We start from the raw sequence: 23,852 nt of genomic DNA on the forward strand, positions 1-23,852 counted from the left end.
CCAAGATGGCGGCCAAACCATGTGATTGATCTGAAATCTTTTTTAGGTTTCTGAAAGAGTTTGATATAGAGATGCCATACAGCAATATTGAAAATAATCCCTCAAGTGTGGCATGAGTAAAAAAACTACTTCCTGTTTAGAAGAAATCCAAAATGGTGGCCAAACCACGTGACCAATCGTAATAATTTTTTCAAACATAAATGGGATTCATATATAGAAGCTAAATACTACATATGAGAGCATTCTGCTTGGTGGTTCTGAAGAAGAAGATTTTAAAGTGTTTTTTGCCGTTTTTAGGAAAAATAAAATGGCGGGAAAAGTCACATGACCGCTAAAGTTTTTATTTCTGATATTTATTACACATGAGTTGTACTATATACCATAAAAAAATCTAGACGCCTAGACCCTCAGAAAGTGGTCAAACAGCCACTTCCGGTTTCATTTCAATCCAATATGGCAGCCAAACTAATTGACCAATCGAAATTCTGAAAGCATGTTGCACCAGTTCACATTAGGGACTATCAGTATAGAGCATTATCAGACCATTCCGTTCAGCAGTTTTCTCAAACGGCTTGACGAAAAAAGTTACGGAAGAAAGAAAGAAAGAAAGAAAGAATTAAAGCCGCAAGCGGCGTCACCGGGGCCCAAGCTGACAAGATTCTGTTTCGTAATTAATGTGGTCACATGTTAGACAATCAGGTAGCTTGAATTATCAGTAACATGAGGTCAAAATGAAGTTGGTACCGTGTATTTACCTGGTTTGGTTATCGAAATATGGGTTTCAGGTTATATAATGAGCCATGTTCTTAATAATGAGATTACATAATCATATATAGCCATTTCTAATGTCAGTTACATCTTTCATTCAATGTCTTCATAATGACACTTGTTACATGTCCTGCTCTGCAACAGTGTTTTAGATATGACTGCTTTGCATATTAATGAGTTCACATGACCATATATGGTCATCTGTTATTTTTAATCAAATCTCTTGTTCACTGTTGTCATAATAACACAGGATTCATCTTCTTAACTGCAACAGTGTTTAAGATATAATGGTTATGCATATTAATGAGTTCACATGACCATATATGGTTATGTGTTATTTTAATCAAATCTCTTGTTCACTGTTGTCATAATAACACAGGATTCATCATCCTAACTACAACAGTGCTTGAGTTATAACAGTTATGCATATTAATGAGGTTAGAAGCCCCCACCCCATGGGTGCCCAGCCACGTGGCCTAACAGTGTGCTATTGGGGCAAAATGATGCATCTGATGACACAAATGCACATACAAAATTTGAAAGAAATCAGACTAATACAAAACATGTAGTTGCATAATTTCTATTTTCACAAAATCCAAGATGGCGGCCAAACCACGTGACTGATCAAAATAATATTATTTTTCTCGTATGCAGCTAAGGCCAGGCATGGTAAATATAAAAACATCTAGTAGATTGATTGAATCGTCTCTGAGAAACAAATACCCAAACTTTTGGTCAATTTTGCTTAAAATCCAAAATGGCGGCCAAACCATGTGACTGATCTGAAATTTTGTTTAGGTTTCTGAAAGGGCTTGATACACAGATACCATGAAGCAAAATTGAAAATATTCCCTCAAGTGTTGCCAGAGTAAAAAACTACTTCCTGTTTAGAAGAAATCCAAAATGGTGGCCAAACCACGTGACCAATCGTAAACATTTTTTCAAACATAAATGGGATTCATATATAGAAGCTAAATACTACATATGAGAGCATTCTGCTTGGTGGTTCTGAAGAAGAAGATTTTCAAGTGTTTTTTGCCGTTTTTAGGAAAAACAAAATGGCGGGAAAAGTCACATGACCGCTAAAGTTTTTATTGCTGATATTTATTACACATGAGTTGTACTATATACCATAAAAAAATCTAGACGCCTAGACCCTCAGAAAATGGTCAAACAGCCACTTCCGGTTTTATTTCAATCCAATATGGCTGCCAAGCTAATTGTCCAATCGAAATTCTGAAAGCATGTTGCACCAGTTCACATTAGGGACTATCAGAATTGAGCATTATCAGACTATTCCGTTCAGCGGTTTTCTCAAACGGCTTGACGAAAAAAGTTACGGAAGAAAGAAGAAGAAGAAGATAAAGCCGCAAGCGGCGTCACCGGGGCCCAAGCTGACAAGATTCTGTTTTATAATTAATGTGGTCACATGTTAGACAATCAGGTAGCTTGAATTATCAGTAACATGAGGTCAAAATGAAGTTGGTACCATGTATTTACTTGGTTTGGTTATCAAAATATGGTTTTCAGGATATATAATGAGCCATGTTCTTATGCACAATAATGAGATTACATAATCATACATAGCCATTTCTAATGTCAGTTACATCTTTCATTCAATGTATTCATAATGACACTAGTTACATGTCCAACTCCGCGACAGTGTTTTAGATATGACTGCTATGCATATTAATGAGTTCACATGACCATATATGGTCATCTGTTATTTTAATCAAATCTCTTGTTCACTGTTGTCATAAGAACACAGGATTCATCTTCCTAACTGCAACAGTGTTTAAGATATAATGGTTATGCATATTAATGAGTTCACATGACCATATATGGTCATCTGTTAATCAAATCTCTTGTTCACTGTTGTCATAATAACACAGGATTCATCTTCCTAACTGCGACAGTGTTTTAGATATGACTGCTATGCATATTAATGAGTTCACATGACCGTATATGGTTATCTATTATTTAATCAAATCTCTTGTTCACTGTTGTCATAATGACACAGGACACATCTTTCATTCAATGTCTTCATAATGACACTAGTTACATGTCCTGCTCTGCGACAGTGTTTCAGATATGACTGCTATGCATATTAATGAGTTCACATGACCATATATGGTCATCTGTTATTTTAATCAAATCTCTTGTTCACTGTTGTCATAATAACACAGAATTCATCTTCCTAACTGCGACAGTGTTTTAGATATGACTGCTATGCATATTAATGAGTTCACATGACCATATATGGTCATCTGTTATTTTAATCAAATCTCTAGTTCACTGTTGTCATAATGACACAGGATTCATCTTCCTAACTGCAAAAGTGTTTAAGATATAACGATTACACATATTGATGAGCTTACATGACTATATATGGTCATCTGTTGTTTTAATCAAATCTCTTGTTCACTGTTGTCATAATAACACAGGATTCATCTTCCTAACTGCAACAGTGTTTAAGATATAATGGTTATGCATATTAATGAGTTCATCTGACCATATATGGTCATGTTATTTTATTCAAATCTCTTGTTGAATGTTGTCATGATAACATAGGATTCATCTTCCTAACTGCAACAGTGTTTGAGATATGACAGTTATGCATATTAATGAGCTCACATCTCCATATTAGGTCATCTGTTATTTTAATCAAATCTCTTGTTCACTGTTGTCATAATAACACAGGATTCATCTTCCTAACTGCAACAGTGTTTAAGATATAATGGTTATGCATATTGATGAGTTCACATGACCATATATGGTCATCTGTTATTTTAATCAAATCTCTTGTTCACTGTTGTCATAATAACACAGGATTCATCTTCCTAACTGCAACAGTGTTTAAGATATAATGGTTATGCATATTAATGAGCTCACATGACCATAAATGGTCATTTGTTATTTTAATCAAATCTCTTGTTCACTGTTGTCATAATAACACAGGATTCATCTTCCTAACTGCAACAGTGTTTAAGATATAATGGTTATGCATATTAATGAGTTCACATGACCATATATGGTCATCTGTTATTTTAATCAAATCTCTTGTTCACTGTTGTCATAATGACACAGGATTTATCTTCCTAACTGCGACTGTGTTTAAGATATAATGGTTATGCATATTAATGAGTTCACATGACCATATATGGTTATCTGTTATTTTAATCAGATCTCTTGTTCACTTGTTGTCATAATGACACAGGATTCATCTTCCTAACTGCAACAGTGTTTGAGATATAACGATTACGCATATTAATGAGCTCACGTGACTATATATGGTCATCTGTTATTTTAATTAAATCTTTTGTTCAATGTTGTCATAATAACACAGGATTCCACTTCCAAACTACAATAGTGTTTGAGATATGACAGTTATGCATATTAATGAGCTCACATGACCATATATGGTCATTTGTTATTTTAATCGAATCTCTTGTTCAACGTTGTCATAATAACACAGGATTCATCATCCTAACTACAACAGTGCTTGAGTTATAACAGTTATGCATATTAATGAGGTTAGAAGCCCCCACCCCATGGGTGCCCAGCCACGTGGCCTAACAGTGTGCTATTGGGGCAAAGTGATCCATCTGATGACACAAATGCACATACAAAATTTGAAAGAAATCAGACTAATACAAAACATGTAGTTGCATAATTTCTATTTTCACAAAATCCAAGATGGCGGCCAAACCACGTGACTGATCAAAATAATATTATTTTTCTCGTATGCAGCTAAGGCCAGGCATGGTAAATATAAAAACATCTAGTAGATTGGTTGAATCGTCTCTGAGAAACAAATACCCAAACTTTTGGTCAATTTTGCTTAAAATCCAAAATGGCGGCCAAACCATGTGACTGATCTGAATTTTTTTTTAGGTTTCTGAAAGGGCTTGATACATAGATGCCATGAAGCAAAATTGAAAATATTCCCCCAAGTATTGCCAGAGTAAAAAACTACTTCCTGTTTAGAAGAAATCCAAAATGGTGGCCAATCCACGTGACCAATCGTAAACATTTTTTCAAACATAAATGGTATTCATATATAGAAGCTAAATACTACATATGAGAGCATTCTGCTCGGTGGTTCTGAAGAAGAAGATTTTAAAGTGTTTTTTGCCGTTTTTAGGAAAAACAAAATGGCGGGAAAAGTCACATGACCGCTAAAGTTTTTATTGCTGATATTTATTACACATGAGTTGTACTATATACCATAAAAAAATCTAGAAGCCTAGACCCTCAGAAAGTGGCCAAACAGCCACTTCCGGTTTTATTTCAATCCAATATGGCTGCCAAACTAATTGGGCAATCAAAATTCTGAAAGCATGTTGCACTAGGTCACATTAGGGACTATAAGTATAGAGCATTTTCAGACTATTCAGTTCAGCAGTTTTCTCAAACGGCTTGACGAAAGAAGTTGTGGAAGAAAGAAGAAGAAGAAGAAGAAGAAAGAAGAAGAAAAAACCGGACAATAAGAATAGGGGCCTCGCCCTTTGGGCTTGGGCCCCTAAAAAACTGAACGATAATAATAGGGGCTTCGCCCTTCGGGCTTGGGCCCCTAATTAAAGCCGCAAGCGGCGTCACCGGGGCCCAAGCTGACAAGATTCTGTTTCGTAATTAATGTGGTCACATGTTAGACAATCAGGTAGCTTGAATTATCAGTAACATGAGGTCAAAATGAAGTTGGTACCATGTATTTACTTGGTTTGGTTATCAAAATATGGTTTTCAGGATATATAATGAGCCATGTTCTTATGCACAATAATGAGATTACATAATCATATATTACATAATCATATATAGCCATTTCTAATGTCAGTTACATCTTTCATTCAATGTCTTCATAATGACACTAGTTACATGTCCTGCTCTGCGACAGTGTTTCAGATATGACTGCTATGCATATTAATGAGTTCACATGACCATATATGGTCATCTGTTATTTTAATCAAATCTCTTGTTCACTGTTGTCATAAGAACACAGGATTCATCTTCCTAACTGCAACAGTGTTTAAGATATAATGGTTATGCATATTAATGAGTTCACATGACCATATATGGTCATCTGTTAATCAAATCTCTTGTTCACTGTTGTCATAATAACACAGGATTCATCTTCCTAACTGCGACAGTGTTTTAGATATGACTGCTATGCATATTAATGAGTTCACATGACCATATATGGTTATCTATTATTTAATCAAATCTCTTGTTCACTGTTGTCATAATGACACAGGACACATCTTTCATTCAATGTCTTCATAATGACACTAGTTACATGTCCTACTCTGCGACAGTGTTTCAGATATGACTGCTATGCATATTAATGAGTTCACATGACCATATATGGTCATCTGTTATTTTAATCAAATCTCTTGTTCACTGTTGTCATAAGAACACAGGATTCATCTTCCTAACTGCAACAGTGTTTAAGATATAATGGTTATGCATATTAATGAGTTCACATGACCATATATGGTCATCTGTTATTTTAATCAAATCTCTTGTTCACTGTTGTCATAATAACACAGGATTCATCTTCCTAACTGCGACAGTGTTTTAGATATGACTGCTATGCATATTAATGAGTTCACATGACCATATATGGTTATCTGTTATTTTAATCAAATCTCTTGTTCACTGTTGTCATAATAACACAGGATTCCACTTCCTAACTGCAACAGTGTTTGAGATATGACAGTTATGCATATTAATGAGCTCACATGACCATATATGGTCATTTGTTATTTTAATCGAATCTCTTGTTCAAGGTTGTCATAATAACACAGGATTCATCATCCTAACTACAACAGTGCTTGAGTTATAACAGTTATGCATATTAATGAGGTTAGAAGCCCCCACCCCATGGGTGCCCAGCCACGTGGCCTAACATTGTGCTATTGGGGCAAAATGATGCATCTGATGACACAAATGCACATACAAAATTTGAAAGAAATCAGACTAATACAAAACATGTAGTTGCATAATTTCTATTTTCACATAATCCAAGATGGCGGCCAAACCACGTGACTGATCAAAATAATATTATTTTTCTCGTATGCAGCTAAGGCCAGGCATGGTAAATATAAAAACATATAGTAGATTGGTTGAATCGTCTCTGAGAAACAATTACCCAAACTTTTGGTCAATTTTGCTTAAAATCCAAAATGGCGGCCAAACCATGTGACTGATCTGAAATTTTGTTTAGGTTTCTGAAATAGTTTGATATACAGATGCCATGAAGCAAAATTGAAAATAATCCCTCAAGTGTTGCCAGAGTAAAAAACTACTTCCTGTTTAGAAGAAATCCAAAATGGTGGCCAAACCACGTGACCAATCGTAAACATTTTTTCAAACCTAAATCGGATTCATATATAGAAGCTAAATACAACACATGAGAGCATTCTACTTGGTGGTTCTGAAGAAGAAGATTTTTAAGTGTTTTTTGCCGTTTTTAGGAAAAACAAAATGGCGGGAAAAGTCACATGACCGCTAAAGTTTTTATTGCTGATATTTATTACACATGAGTTGTACTATATACCATAAAAAAAATCTAGACACCTAGACCCTCAGAAAGTGGTCAAACAGCCACTTCCGGTTTTATTTCAATCCAATATGGCTGCCAAACTAATTGGCCAATCAAAATTCTGAAAGCATGTTGCACCAGTTCATAGTAGAGCCTATCATTATAGAGCATTTTCAAACTATTTGGTTCAGCAGTTTTCTCAAACGGCTCGACGAAAAAAGTTACGGAAGAAAGAAAGAAAGAAAGAAAGAAAAAACTGAACGATAATAATAGGGGCCTCGCCCTTTGGGCTTGGGCCCCTAATTAAAGCCGCAAGCGGCGTCACCGGGGCCCAAGCTGACAAGATTCTGTTTCATAATTAATGTGGTCACATGTTAGACAATCAGGTAGCTTGAATTATCAGTAACATGAGGTCGAAATGAAGTTGGTACCATGTATTTACCTGGTTTGGTTATCGAAATATGGTTTTCAGGATATATAATGAGCCATGTTCTTAATAATGAGATTACATAATCATATATAGCCATTTCTAATGTCAGTTACATCTTTCATTCAATGTCTTCATAATGACACTTGTTACATGTCCTGCTCTGCGACAGTGTTTTAGATATGACTGCTTGCATATTAATGAGTTCACATGACCATATATGGTCATCTGTTATTTTTAATCAAATCTCTTGTTCACTGTTGTCATAATAACACAGGATTCATCTTCCTAACTGCAACAGTGTTTAAGATATAATGGTTATGCATATTAATGAGTTCACATGACCATATATGGTTATCTGTTATTTTAATCAAATCTCTTGTTCACTGTTGTCATAATAACACAGGATTCATCTTCCTAACTGCAACAGTGTTTAAGATATAATGGTTATGCATATTAATGAGTTCACATGACCATATATGGTCATCTGTTATTTTAATCAAATCTTTTGTTCAATGTTGTCATAATAACACAGGATTCCACTTCCTAACTGCAAAAGTGTTTGAGATATGACAGTTATGCATATTAATGAGCTCACATGACCATATATGGTCATTTGTTATTTTAATCGAATCTCTTGTTCAAGGTTGTCATAATAACACAGGATTCATCATCCTAACTATAACAGTGCTTGAGTTATAACAGTTATGCATATTAATGAGGTTAGAAGCCCCCACCCCATGGGTGCCCAGCCACGAGGCCTAACAGTGTGCTATTGGGGCAAAATGATGCATCTGATGACACAAATGCACATACAAAATTTGAAAGAAATCAGACTAATACAAAACATGTAGTTGCATAATTTCTATTTTCACAAAATCCAAGATGGCGGCCAAACCACGTGACTGATCAAAATAATATTATTTTTCTCGTATGCAGCTAAGGCCATGCATGGTAAATATAGAAACATCTAGTAGATTGGTTGAATCGTCTCTGAGAAACAAATACCCAAACTTTTGGTCAATTTTACTTAAAATCCAAAATGGCGGCCAAACCATGTGACTGATCTGAAATTTTTTTTAGGTTTCTGAAAGGGCTTGATACACAGATGCCATGAAGCAAAATTGAAAATATTCCCTCAAGTGTTGCCAGAGTAAAAAACTACTTCCTGTTTAGAAGAAATCCAAAATGGTGGCCAAACCACGTGACCAATCGTAAACATTTTGTCAAACATAAATGGGATTCATATATAGAAGCTAAATACTACATATGAGAGCATTCTGCTTGGTGGTTCTGAAGAAGAAGATTTTTGAGTGTTTTATGCCGTTTTTAGGAAAAACAAAATGGCGGGAAAAGTCACATGACCGCTAAAGTTTTTATTGCTGATATTTATTACACATGAGTTGTACTATATACCATAAAAAAATCTAAACGCCTAGACCCTCAGAAAGTGGTCAAACAGCCACTTCCGGTTTTATTTCAATCCAATATGGCTGCCAAACTAATTGTCCAATCGAAATTCTGAAAGCGTGTTGCACCAGTTCACATTATGGACTATCAGTATAGAGCATTATCAGACCATTCTGTTCAGCGGTTTTCTCAAACGGCTTGACGAAAAAAGTTACGGAAGAAAGAAGATGATGAAGAAGAAGAAAAAACCGGACAATAAGAATAGGGGCCTCGCCCTTTGGGCTTGGGCCCCTAATTAAAGCTGCAAGCAGCATCACAGGGGCCCAAGTATACATGCCATAAATAATGTCAAATGATACACATGATACACAATTAGTTTGAATGATTAGTACCATGAGGTCGAAATGCAGTTGGTTCCATATATTTATTTGAGATATAAAGGTTATTAATATATGGTCATCATCTGTTATTTTAATCAAATCTCTTGTTCAACATAGTCATGATAACACAGGATTCATCTTCCTAACTGCAACAGTGTTTGAGATACAACGATTATGCATATTAATGAGCTCACATGACCATATATGGTCATCTGTTATTTTATTCAAATCTCTTGTTTAACATCATCATAATAACACAGGTTTCATCTTCCTACCTGCAACAGTGCTTGAGATATAACAGTTATGCATATTAATGAGTTCACATGACCATATATGGTCATATGTTATTTTAATCAAATCTAAGGTTCACTGTTGTCATGATAACACAGGAATCATCTTCCTACCAGCAACAGTGCTTGAGATATAACAGTTATGCATATTAATGAGTTCACATGACCATATATGGTAATCTGTTATTTTAATGAAATTGCTTGTTCACTGTTGTCATGATAACACAGGAATCATCTTCCTAACTGCAACAGTGCTTGAGATATAGCAGCTATGCATATTAATGAGGTTAGAAGCCCCCACCCCATGGGCGTGTAGCCACATGACCTAGCCATATGCCATTCAGGGGAAAGAATGTATCTAAAGAGTAGAATACACATACAAAATTTTATTCCAATCGGACTAATACAAAACATGTAGTTGCATAATTCCAATTTTCACAAAATGCAAGATGACGGCCAAACCACGTGACTTATCGAAAATATATTATTTTTTTCATATGCAGTTGCGGCAAGGCATGATAAATATAAAAACATCTAGTAGATTCGTTGAATTACCTCTGAGAAACAAATGCCCAAACTTTTGATCAATTTTGTTTAAAATCCAAGATGGCGGCGAAACCATGTGACTGATCTGAATTTTTTTTTAGGTTTCTGAAAGGGTTAGATAGGGACATGCCATGACGCAATACTTGAGATTAACGCTCAAGTGTGGCATGAGTAAAAAACTACTTCCTGTTGAGAACAAATCCAAAATGGCAGCCAAACCACGTGACCAATCATAATGAATTTCTCAAATCTAAATCTGCTCCATATGTAGAAGCTAAGTACTGAATATGAGAACATTTTACTTGGCAGTTCTGAAGAAGAAGATTTTAAAGTGTTTTTTGCCGTTTTTAGGAAAAACAAAATGGCGGGAAAAGTCACATGACCGCTAAAGTTTTTATTTCTGATATTTATTACACATGAGTTGTACTATATACCATAAAAAAATCTAGACGCCTAGACCCTCAGAAAGTGGTCAAACAACCACTTCCGGTTTTATTTCAATCCAATATGGCTGCCAAACTAATTGGCCAATCAAAATTCTGAAAGCATGTTGCACCAGTTCATATTAGAGACTATCAATATAGAGCAATTTCAGACTATTTGGTTCAGTGGTTTTCTCAAACGGCTTGACGAAAAAAGTTACGGAAGAAAGAAGAAAGAAGATGAAGAAAAAACCGAACAATAAGAATAGGGGCCACGCCCTACAGGCTTGGGCCCCTAATTAAAGCTGCAAGCAGCATCACAGGGGCCCAAGTATACATGCCATAAATAATGTCAAATGATACACATGATACACAATTAGTTTGAATGATTAGTACCATGAGGTCGAAATGCAGTTGGTTCCATATATTTATTTGAGATATAAAGGTTATTAATATATGGTCATCATCTGTTATTTTAATCAAATCTCTTGTTCAACATAGTCATAACACAGGATTCATCTTCCTAACTGCAACAGTGTTTGAGATACAACGATTATGCATATTAATGAGCTCACATGACCATATATGGTCATCTGTTATTTTATTCAAATCTCTTGTTTAACATCATCATAATAACACAGGTTTCATTTTCCTACCTGCAACAGTGCTTGAGATATAACAGTTATGCATATTAATGAGTTCACATGACCATATATGGTCATATGTTATTTTAATCAAATCTAAGGTTCACTGTTGTCATGATAACACAGGAATCATCTTCCTACCTGCAACAGTGCTTGAGATATAACAGTTATGCATATTAATGAGTTCACATGACCATATATGGTAATCTGTTACTTTAATGAAATTGCTTGTTCACTGTTGTCATGATAACACAGGAATCATCTTCCTAACTGCAACAGTGCTTGAGATATAGCAGCTATGCATATTAATGAGGTTAGAAGCCCCCACCCCATGGGCGTGTAGCCACATGACCTAGCCATATGCCATTCAGGGGAAAGAATGTATCTAAAGAGTAGAATACACATACAAAATTTTATTCCAATCGGACTAATACAAAACATGTAGTTGCATAATTTCAATTTTCACAAAATGCAAGATGGCGGCCAAACCACGTGACTTATCGAAAATATATTATTTTTTTCATATGCAGTTGAGGCCAGGCATGGTAAATATAAAAACATCTAGTAGATTCGTTGAATCACCTCTGAGAAACAAATGCCCAAACTTTTGATCAATTTTGTTTAAAATCCAAGATGGCGGCGAAACCATGTGACTGATCTGAAATTTTTCGAGTGCACCTGAGGGAGGTTTCACCCCTATGAATGTAATGGAGTTGTACGTCTACGAATATGCTTACTGCAATAAACAATTGTATTTAAACTTCGAAAATACTTGGAATTAAAACTGAATGAAACGAGTGTAGAACACAAAGCTGCTAAATGCTACGTGGCAACGCGTAGACTGACGTAACTCTGTAACACCATGGTGACACACAAACCATTTCGGTATGCGGAGAGCGCCTTCTAGGGACCATGTAAACATCTATTTCCTGCTTATCCTACGTACCGAAGGAAATGTCATTATAAATACAAACTCTTGTTGGTTGCATATTTTTTTGTTTTGTTTTTTTTTACACGGGACTGCCTATCCTATGTTAATTTCTATAAATGTCTAGCTGTTTGTTCACAAGAATTGTCCAGCGATCCAATTTTTCTCATCTTGTGGAGCACTAAATCTTAATAACGGAAGTAGAAAGAAAACGACATAATTTTGAATTCGGACTGTGCGTTATAATTTCACGAATTATTGTGTGTGGTGTATCCGTCGTATTATACCACTGTCGAGAGCACTACACAGTCCTGTAAATTGCGCCCCCTGGAGAATGATGCGGCAGTCGACTGAGGGAGCAATTTGTTGTCGAAGTAGTCTCCGTCTAGCGGGGTGCCACTCAGCCTTTAAAAGTGTGTGCATTTTTGCACCAATCTTTTTGACAAAACCATTACCAATATTTATACCAAAATACAATCTTTGAATAACTGTTGCTATTGTTTTTGTCAACTCGGTACGCATGCGAAAAACCAGTGTGTAGTTATTATTGGAGTTGCGCCATCTATTTTACTGCGTACATGTATATCTACCTGGGCTACATGCAAGATGTCGCTGGGGTAATCGAAATAATTCAACGGGCGGGGATTTAGGTAATGCATATCGATCAATCTTTATTCAAAAGGCACCCTGTACAGCTCAGTTATTGAAGATATTTATACCCTGAATTTATACCTATTTGGATCAGAAATAGCATCTATGTCTATACATGAAATTATGAAAAACATAATCCATTTCAATGGGATGTTCCCATTAGGAAATTTCTACACAGTGCATCGGGCGTCCACGCATACCACTTTGTCTGAATGACATTTTCTTGTTTGTTTTTTCTTCTTACTTTTCAAATATCAATTCAGTTAAATACAATACTTGAATAATCGCTTGCCTATTATGGTTTAGATATTTAGATATTTATACCTATTGCAATAGTCTGCTGATAATTCGGTTAAGGAAGCAAAGAATCCAATAATCATAAACAGACATTTCATGTGATGTCCCTACGAACATCTATAGTAAAACTTTTTTGAATATTGTCTTGTAGTTTAAGGTAGTGCAGCAACCAATTCTACTAAGATATTCATAATACGTCTTTTGCAGATTATGGTATTGTACACTTCTAAATTTATATTTGCAGGACACAAAATTAACCCAGCATTCATCGAAACATTAATGGTAAGGTTGGGATGCAGACCGCCCTCTGTATCCTGCAATGACATGTGCTTTCATTCTAAGTTCCGGACTATAGATGGTACATGCAATAATTTCAAATACCCGTCCCAAGGAGCAGCATTGACACCATTTACTCGTATGAGAGATTCGATTTATGAAAATGGTTTCACTGAACCAGTTGGTTGGAATCCTGGTATGTTATACAATGGTTTCCCTAAACCATTGCCTCGGGACGTGACTAATCGACTGGGACGCACTTACACAATCTCCCATAGCCTTCACTTAACCGATTTGGTCAGTTTGTTTGGACAGTTTCTAGACCACGACACGGATTTGACACCTCAGAGTCCTAGTTCAGTTTCTTTTAAAGACGGTCAACCCTGCAGTGCATCGTGCGATAACAAGCCTCCCTGTTTCCCTCTTCTCGTCCCTGATGACGATCCACGCATCCATGGCGTAAACTGTACCGAGTTTATACGATCCAGTGCAGTGTGTGGGACAGGTAGTGTATGGCTTTCACGAGAACAGACAAACGCAATCACATCCTATATTGATGCATCACAAGTTTATGGAAGCGAACAGAACAAGGCTGACAATTTGAGAGCTTTTGATGGTAAAGGGGGCATGAGAGTTGGACATAATGAGACAGCAACTGGACGACCACTGCTGCCTTTTGACCCTAATTCTCCAATGGCATGTCTGAGTGACGATAACATGAATGATGTACCATGCTTTCTCGCAGGTGATACTCGGGCCAATGAACTGACTGGTCTCACTTCTATGCACACCCTCTTTCTGCGTGAACACAATCGCATCAGTAATATCTTATCACAGATCAATCCACACTGGGACGATGAACAACTATATCAGGAAGCACGTAAAATCGTGGGTGCTACATTACAGCATATTACATATGATCACTATCTACCTAAGATTATCGGTGACGTTGGTATGGAATCCATGGGTGTGTACAACGGCTATGACCCAGACACTAATGCCGCTATAGCTAATGTATTTGCCACGGCCGCGTTTAGATTTGGCCATGCAACAGTGAAACCATTTATCTCAAGACTTGACGAGAATTTTAACGAAACTTCAGAAGGTCATCTACCACTACACCGTGCATTCTTCCAACCTTGGAGAATTGTTGAAGAAGGTGGTATAGACCCAGTTATTAGAGGATTCTTTGCTACAGCTGCCAAGGATCTCAATCCGGGTGAAATAATGACAGACGAGCTGACTGAACATCTCTTTGAATTATCCAACTCTATAGCATTGGACTTGATGTCTTTAAATATTCAACGAGGTCGTGACCATGCCTTGCCAGGTTACACTGTTTGGCGTGATATGTGCGGGCTTGTTGCAGCTGATACATTTGACAAGCTGAAGAATGAAATGTCAGATGATTACGTCCGTCACACGCTGCAAGATCTCTACGGCCACCCCGGGAACATCGATCTATTTATTGGTGCATTGGCAGAAGATCCCCTGGAAGGCAGTGTGGTGGGACCAACTTTCAACTGTATACTGGCGAGACAATTTAATAAAACAAGAAATGGAGACAGGTAGGATGACACGAGTCACTATGTAGATGTTTTTAAATTATACACCTGTTATACACCTGAAACAACAGAAAACCCCTTATTTGGATAAAATGGTTAATATGACACTTTTTTTTTCGCGTATATTTCTTAGAAATTATTAGTAATATTTTTCAGTATTTTTTTTTATTTTGCGTCGCAGTCTTAATATATTAGAACAAAAACTAGATTGAAATGAGCGGCTTCACAGTTTTCTAGCCATGATTATTACGAATTGTTGTAATTTCTCGAAATTTTTATTGCAGATTTTGGTATGAGAATGATGGATACTTTTCAGAAAATCAAGTAGCAGAGATAAAGAAGACCTCACTTGCTCGTATCATATGTGACAATACAAACATAGACGTGCTTCAACAAGATGTGTTCTTGATGCCTAGTGTTAGTGGTGGATTTGTTAACTGTCATTCTATTGAGGGGTTCGATTTAAATGCATGGACTCATCAACAAGGTAAGAACACGTGTGTCACGACTGTAAATGCACGATTTTGATTGGACAAAAGATAGTTTTAATTTATACAACATTTTTTCTGTGTTTGGAAGTTGGCATCAACCGTAAATAACAGTACAATAAGGTTAAATAATTATGTCAACTAAAATCGACACAATGTTTTGTTTGCGATACGGACTCGGACGTGGCGCACACTGAAAAACATTGCGGTCTTTGGGTATGTTGTGTCCGAAAGGGAAACGCAAGAAGAAATAATTTTACATACATAATTACGCAGACTTTGCCAAACAAATGTATTCTGCAATGCTGGCAGTGGATCGCGCGTGAACGTGGTCGCTTGTCGATTCACAAAACGCAACCTCTATTTTGCCCAGTTCACTCCATATACTGTATACGCACTGGCCCAAATCTCCCTGTATACTCGCTTTGGGTTTTTGGCTAGGAGTTTTCATGGAGAGAAATATTTGGTGAATACTCATCGGCAGAATTTGTTCAACAGAAATTGTTGTGAAGTGTTACCAAGTTACCATTGATTGCTACACTAGGGCTAACAGCAGTACCACTTATGTGTGTCATTGAGGATGTTTTGCGTAAGACGTGTTGTGAATCACTGAACAATCTCGTTGAGATTCCCTTGAAAAATGAGTTTCGGTGAATTTTGAGAGGTTCTTTCTTATTCTCGATCGCGACGTAAATGAATGAACGACCACCACAACGAAGCTGTCTATTTGGTCGACATTGCTGGCGCCATGTTGACGTCACTGAAACTCTTACCCGCTAGAGGGCGCGACTAATAGGTGTATTTCAGTACTATTCGTGGAATCAAATCTTGATGTGCTCCTCCACTAAGCTAAGAAAGTTTTCTTTTTTCTCGTTTCAGACGAAGATCACACAGCGCCTTCTATAAAGTGCCCGAGTGACATCGTCATTAACGCGCATGCTCCAACAGCTACAGTGTATTGGCCAAGACTAATAGTCCGAGATAATTCCAAGGAAAATATTGGTGTTACATGCTCGCGTGCCAACGGCTCAGATTTTCCGGAGGGGGTAACAATCGTGACATGCACATGCACCGATTCTTCTGGCAACTGTGCAACCTGCAGCTTCTCTGTGGTAGTGCAATGTAAGTAATATAATATAATATAATATATATGGTCTTTATTTATAATAGAAGGCCATCTGCCCATAATATCTACATACATTATTTATATTTGAAAATAAAATTACAATTTTTAAACAATTGACAATACTTGTAGCTCTTTTCGCAATTTCATTGCGTGAAAAGTAAAGGCTCCCAGTCTTTGAAGAAGATCTGTATTTTTTGTACCCATTAATTTGTAATATTTACTGACTGTTGGGGGATTAAAAAAGTTAGCAGGAACATATTTTATTTTTAAATTAACAAAAAAGGAACAAATAAGTAAAAAATGGTATTCATTTTCAATGTTGTTACTGTTACAAAGCAAGCAAATGCGTTCACTCCTATCTACATTATTTTTTCTATCTGTCTCAATACGAAGATAGTGGCATGAACAGCGGAGTCGAGCTAACATTTGAACATGAGAATGCACTTTCACACAAAATAAATACTTTTCAGGTTCCAAAGAAAATTTAAATTCCCTATAAAATGTCAGTTTCTCTAAAGTACATACCTGGCTGAACCAATCAGTATATAGAACTTGTTTAATTTTTTTCTTTAAAATGCGCAAAAACACATTTACGTTATTGACAGTTTGTGATTCCCAAACATCATCTAAATTACATAAAAATAATATTTTTTTAACATGACTAACCCAGGTTAACCTGGATCTAAGATTGGATTTTTCAATATTATATAACATAAGGTAGCATTTCTTTGGGTAACGGGTTTCTGGCATTTTTAATAATTTTGTCCAATACCTAATGCATTTTAATGCTGTGTGAAAATAAATAGGAAATCTGCCACACTCACCCAATACTGCAACATTTGGAGCATTGCAGGAGACACCCAAAAAATAACGACAGGCTAGAGATTGTACACGTTCCAAACATAAATGATTTTCAAAGCCCCATACCTCGGAACCATAAGTTAATATTGGTAACACCATAGTGTCAAACATTTTAAAAAATACATCAAAGGATAGCATACCTGTATTTTTTGTAACCCTGGTAATATTGAAAAATGCCTTCTTTGCCTGTTGTGATAATATTTTTGTTGCTTCAGACCAAGAAAGTCGGTTTGAAAAAATAACACCTAAATATTTATAATATGGCACCACTTCGATTTGTTCCCCATCGTAAGTCCATTTCTCATTTTTTGAAAGTTTACCCCCAGCTTTGAATACAATCACTTTAGTTTTAGATAAATTTACAATTAGTTTCCACTTATTACAATAAGAACTCAATGTGTTAAAGTGTCGCTGTAAGCCAATGACAGTGTCAGAAAATAAAACGACATCATCTGCAAAAAGCAAGCACATAATTTCAACCATATCAGGTGAAAGTTGTATGCCCCTCTGAACCCCAGAATGTAACTCGTGTGCCAATTCATTTATAAAAAAGGAAAACAAAAAGGGGCTAAGCATACAACCCTGACGCACACCGGTTGGGCAGTTAAAATACTCAGTACAACTAGTAATAGACGTGCGCACGCACGACTTGACATCTTTGTACATAGCATAAAGCATTTTGAACATTTTACCTGTAACACCACCCCTCAGAAGAATATACCACAATCGTTGGCGTTCAACCGTGTCGAAGGCCTTGGAAAAATCGACAAATGCACAGTAAAATTTTCCACGTTTTTTAGACAGATATTTTTGAATAACGCACTGTAAAATGAAGATACCATCAACAGTTGAATAACCACCACGAAAACCAGCCTGTGATTCGTCAATCTTTCCGAAGGCCTCCGACCAGAACCCGAGACGTCGGTTTAGAATAGACGTGAATATTTTGCTAAATATACTTAGTAAAGATATTCCCCTGTAATTATCGGGTCTGTTTAGTGAACCGTTTTTGTGAAGTGGTACAATGATAGCCCTTGACCACTGCTGAGGAAAAATACTTAAATCAAATAATCTGTTAATTAGCACAATTAAGTACGGCAAAAGATAATCTATATTAGATTTAAAAAAATCCCCTAGTAATCCATCCGGTCCGGGTGATTTGCCATATTTTAACTTGCGAACCGCTACTATAATTTCTTCACCCAATATCGGACTATTTAAAAACTCGCAGTTTGCTTCCGACTCTACTCCAAAAGAAATATCAACACTGTTAATTAAATTTAAAAACTCGTCAGAAGGAGGGAAATCATCCTGTCCTGGTGAATCACAGGGAGTAAATAATTTACTAAAATAATCAAACCACTCATCAGGTTGGATAGAGTTAATACTAACAGGTATGGACGATTGTCACACGCAACGTAATATTACCGTAATTGGTATATTACAGGTGTGATGGTTCAAATACCAAAATGGCAACAGTAACAGAAAGACTTCCCTGGCGGTGATGATAAAATACGATTACGGAGCCAACAGATGAGGTTTCAACTGGTACTGGTATTATTATACTCTGCAAACATCAAGTACAATAACGCGGTAAAACTCCACTACTCCAATAACTAGATACTTAAACTCTAATACAATTCAACGAGATCTCCGATCTGATCTCAGTGCTGAACAACTCCCCTATATATACCCACACTGTCTATAAATAGACCATTACATCAGCATACATAATGAGTGTGGAACTTACTACAAGTTTCTAGAATGTTCCATTACCTTCTATTGCCTCCTACAGTGTTCTATTACCTATTCAACCATTTTCTAAAAAAAAATCTAGAATATTCCACCCAAACACAGTACGGTTCTAGAACATTCTCAGTGACACGGAAGTGGTAAATAAGTCGTATGCGACAACGATAAACGTCGCAAAATGCTCCAGAACTTTTTTGAATCTTTCAATCCCAATTCCAATTCTGTCCTTTTTTCACAGAAAAAGGCACGTTTTTTCTCTCTACATACAAGTTTGAAATTTTTTTTCGCGGCATTATACAAATTAAGCGAATCAATGCTACTATCAACTCGGAAATTTCTCAACAATTTATACTTCCCATACTTCAAAGCTTTACACTCGTTGTCAAACCAAGATGGCTGACTAGGATACTGTGATACGTTTTCGGGTGCCCGTCGACCCATTCCACACAAATCAGCTGTCCTCGTAAAGATGTTACTCAGATTATCAACAAAATTTAAAATGTCATAATTAGGGTCGGAAATAAAGCTGTCAAGACCTTTGTCAACTAAACTAGATTTGAGTTTGTGAGAAAAAACGTGTTCTTTACTCAGTGACCAAACGTAACGTTTTAAAACTAATTCATTTGTTTCATTCTGAGTGGTAGTCACATTTGGTACACTGGCATTTAATGAAAAAAAACAAGGGAAGGTGATCGGATTCCGTACGAATACCAACTGCAAAAGTGGACAATATTGTAAACAAAATTGTAAACAAAATAGAGGACGTAATAGTATAATCAACCACGCTGGCACCCGAATTGGCAATGCAAGTGAATTCCCCGTGTTTGGCATCCTCGCCTAAGCGGCCATTTCTAATATGCAAGTTAAACGTACAACACAGGGAAAGTAGCGACCTCCCGAAACTATTTACTGTTTTGTCTTTTGAAACCCGTGTTAACGCAAAATCATCTTTGTCATAAAGGAAATCGGAATCAATCATATATTTCGTATCATCATCTATTATATAATCAGGTAATTCGTCTGTTCGAGAATTCAGGTCACCAGTAATAATAATGTAAACATCGTTCAATTTAGTTAGAATGTCTACAAGTTCATTTTCTAAAAGTTCTATGCCATTTGACGAAGAAAGACTATTATAGATGACTAAATACTGTGGGGCAATATAAATGCTACAAAAGAGAACATCTTTATCTAACCCAAAATATTTCTATCAAACAAAAGAAATATACAATCATGTAAAGCAGAATTTAAGCGTTTGACATACCTGGATAGATGGTTACGCACTATAGTGCAGACACCCCCAGCGTATCTACCACGTGTAGTGTTACGTTTACGGGATGTACTGTAAACTGTAAATCCTGGGAAATGTTGGTCAAACTGGTCATCATTTTCTGCCCATGTTTCAATAAAAGATACTACATCAAAATTTTTAAAATTTAAAGAACTAATTTTGTTATTCAAACCTTGAACATACCAAGTTTGAAAACTTACTATGTTTGGGCCAAGGCCACACCCCTAGTTTGTTATGTTTGTCCTGGCGTTTTCTTTTGTGCGTTTCTGTAGCCGTGTTTCTGGTCCTGGTTGTTTTCTTTGTACTATTCATTTCTATCTTCTTATCTATTACAACCAATTTTCCACTCTTGTAATAAGCAATTTTACCTTGCTTCTTATAATCCGTAACGGTTTTACGTTGTCGCTTTGTAAGGTCGTTGCCAATGCCGATACCAACCTTCTTAAGTTCCGATCTGGCCGCCAACGCAATCATTTTATCGTCCCAGTGGTGAAACTTTACGATAACAGGACGCGCACTATTTGTTCTACTACCTGGTGCTCGATGTGCTCTGACTATACCACGAGGTACCCACTGCTTTTTGTTCACATGCATATTCAAAATACGCAATACTTTCTCCTTGCATTGGTCAAACGATTCATCCGGTATCTCCTCAATTCCGTACAGCCGAACATTTTCCCTCCGCAAGATCGATTCCGATTTATCTGCATCATTTTCTACGGTTTCTATGCGATCAAATAATTCATCCAGCTTCATGGATATAGTGGCCAAGTTTAAATTTACTGCATGCTTACTTTCCTTCAGTTCACGAACGTCCACTTCAACTTTGTCAAACTCGTGGCTTATCACTGAACACGTTTCACGTAAATTTATTTGTTCAGATTTCAGGTCTTGTAACTCATGATGTATGTCTTCCCTCATCTTTTTTCATTTCGTTTAGTAGTTCTGACTTCATGGACGACACGGCTTCAATGACATCATTATCACGGGGACCGGGGTTGAGTTCAATATCACCAGCTAATTGTAACAAGTGTGCAATAAATGGGTTTGTAATGTAATAATATGACGTTATTACGAGAATACCTCAAAGTATGCACGAAGACAGTACAGCTGGATTATCGAGCGGCGCGCAGCATCGGAGTGCATACTTTGAACTATCTTCGTAATAACCTTATTATTATTATATATCTTTTCCTTCCAAGGATACACCATGGGAATGCCGAAATCCAAAATGTTCAGAACAGAATCAGCGGACTTCTTTGTGTGGAGTCCGGTTAAACTCTCGTGGCAGCCAAGTTTGTTTTTATAATTAGAGGACGCTTACGCGCGTAATGATTCCATATTCGGAATTCGCATTTCCTTATATGGTAGGATGATAATACCCCGTAAAATACCGCAAAATTACGGCACGCTGTAACTTATGGCGTTACGGTATAATACTCTTTATTATACTCGTATCCCCGTTGAAATGCGATTATATGACAGTAAAGAAATTATTAAAAAATCAGAATAGAACAAAAGCAAGCAGCATTTAATGAGAATTAGCTATTTTTGTTGTGTTTGTAAGGCAGCTGGTTGTATATGTAACAATACGTTGTCATGGCTAGTGCGCATGTGCGTATTGATGTTAGGTCGTCGAAGCGGAATGTTTTGATGTACTATATGACCAAACCAGGAGATGCATAAAAAAAGCTGGCGTCGGTGGCGCTGTTATCAATGTACAGAGAAACAACAATATTATGTTATTCTATTGAAGGAAGGGGAGAATGTGTAAGAATTATTAATATATAACACGAGTGATCCGGTCACCGTGACCGCCATTTTAATGGTTATTTCATAGATAATGCAACGCGAAAAAAAATAATGACTGAATGGATGCATTTTATACAGAAATTTGCTGTGTTTTAAGGGTTGGGCCAATATCTGGCGATGGAAGCGTTGGGGGAAAAATACATGGAAAAATATGAAAACAACCATGACGATTTTAGTGTTTTTTCACGATTGTCTTCTCGAAAACTAATAATTCTTTTTACGGGCTAAATTTATCTGTGGCGCGATGTATTTATTGTTCATTTTTCCTTTGTCATTACAGGTAATCAGCCGTGACGTCACACAGTTGCATTTCAACACGTGGTATCAAGCTACAACCACACATCGTGTACCTTCCAAATCACCAGATTAATATGTGCCATCACGTGACTGTCAATGCTTTACCTACAGCTTGAGGTTGCGTCACTTTAAAAAAATAAATCTTTTCTCTTTTTATGCGACTGTCAACAGTGACTCGTTTTTTTAAATTTCCAGCGTTTTCAAGATGCTTTTTAAGTTGTTTTTAACGAAATGATGATATCGCAATATATTTTTAACGAATACAATAATTTTTATACTAATGCGTATTTTCCCATAATTCACGACGTCAAAATACAAATTAAACGATATGCATTATTGGAACCAATAAGGCAAAAACTAATCTCCAGTCATTCTTCTCTTAAGGCAACGTGAGATTTTTCAAGAACATTAAATGTACAAGAAACAATTGGTCTTAAACTCAAACGGCGGCTGTGATCTCGTTTACAGCGAGAGAGCCACGAGACTTATTCCCCCGCTAACTTCCGTCATTGGTCCACGTTCTCATTACCTATACAGCGATGGTATTTGGAACAGTAGGCGCGATGACGAGAAAAATACAACACGTGACTCGCTCCCAACGAGATCTCGACGATTTTGTCAATGGTTTTTAAATATTTGAATGATTTTTTAAATAAGTTAAAGTATAATAAATAATACCAACATGTAATCCTATACATAGGTAATTTTTAAATAGTTTTGTACGTTTATGTTTTATACTTCAATCTCGTGATTTATTTTAAATCGGAAATAAACGTTGTCTATTTTGTTAGTTCGTTTGTGTGTATTTCCTTGTATTTGTAGGGCTTACAATGAACCCTTACATTGCATCGCAGCATCTCGCCTGGTCGCCTTCCTCTTATTTCGTAGTTCCTTCGTCTCTCCCAACAATACTCTGGGTATATTGCCAGGATTTCGTTCATTAATCATGTAAATTTATTTCAACTGCACCAAGAATGAAGCGGTCGCACGGTGGCGTCTCAGTAGCAACTGTCAGCTGATATGTCACGTGAAGAGAACATACATTGTTAGGGAAATTAGCATAGTCAGAATAGCATGGTG

At 36.5% G+C, this 23,852-nt stretch overlaps 1 protein-coding gene across 1 annotated transcript; it reads left to right on the forward strand.

Annotated features, from left to right (window-relative positions):
- Positions 1 to 13,548: 13,548 nt before the first annotated feature.
- On the forward strand, positions 13,549 to 23,562 carry LOC100313753 (thyroid peroxidase-like protein; the record flags this gene model as incomplete). The annotated part of the gene is given in 4 exon segments (NM_001168198.1): positions 13,549 to 15,148; positions 15,430 to 15,632; positions 16,513 to 16,755; positions 22,756 to 23,562. Coding segments are annotated over 4 exon segments (2,060 nt in total), but the record flags the coding sequence as incomplete, so codon positions are not given.
- Between the last annotated feature and the right edge of the window lie 290 nt (positions 23,563 to 23,852).

This window comes from Saccoglossus kowalevskii, chromosome 18 (assembly GCF_978046115.1).
Source record: "Saccoglossus kowalevskii chromosome 18, keSacKowa6.1, whole genome shotgun sequence".
Classification (NCBI taxonomy): Eukaryota; Metazoa; Hemichordata; class Enteropneusta; family Harrimaniidae; genus Saccoglossus; species Saccoglossus kowalevskii.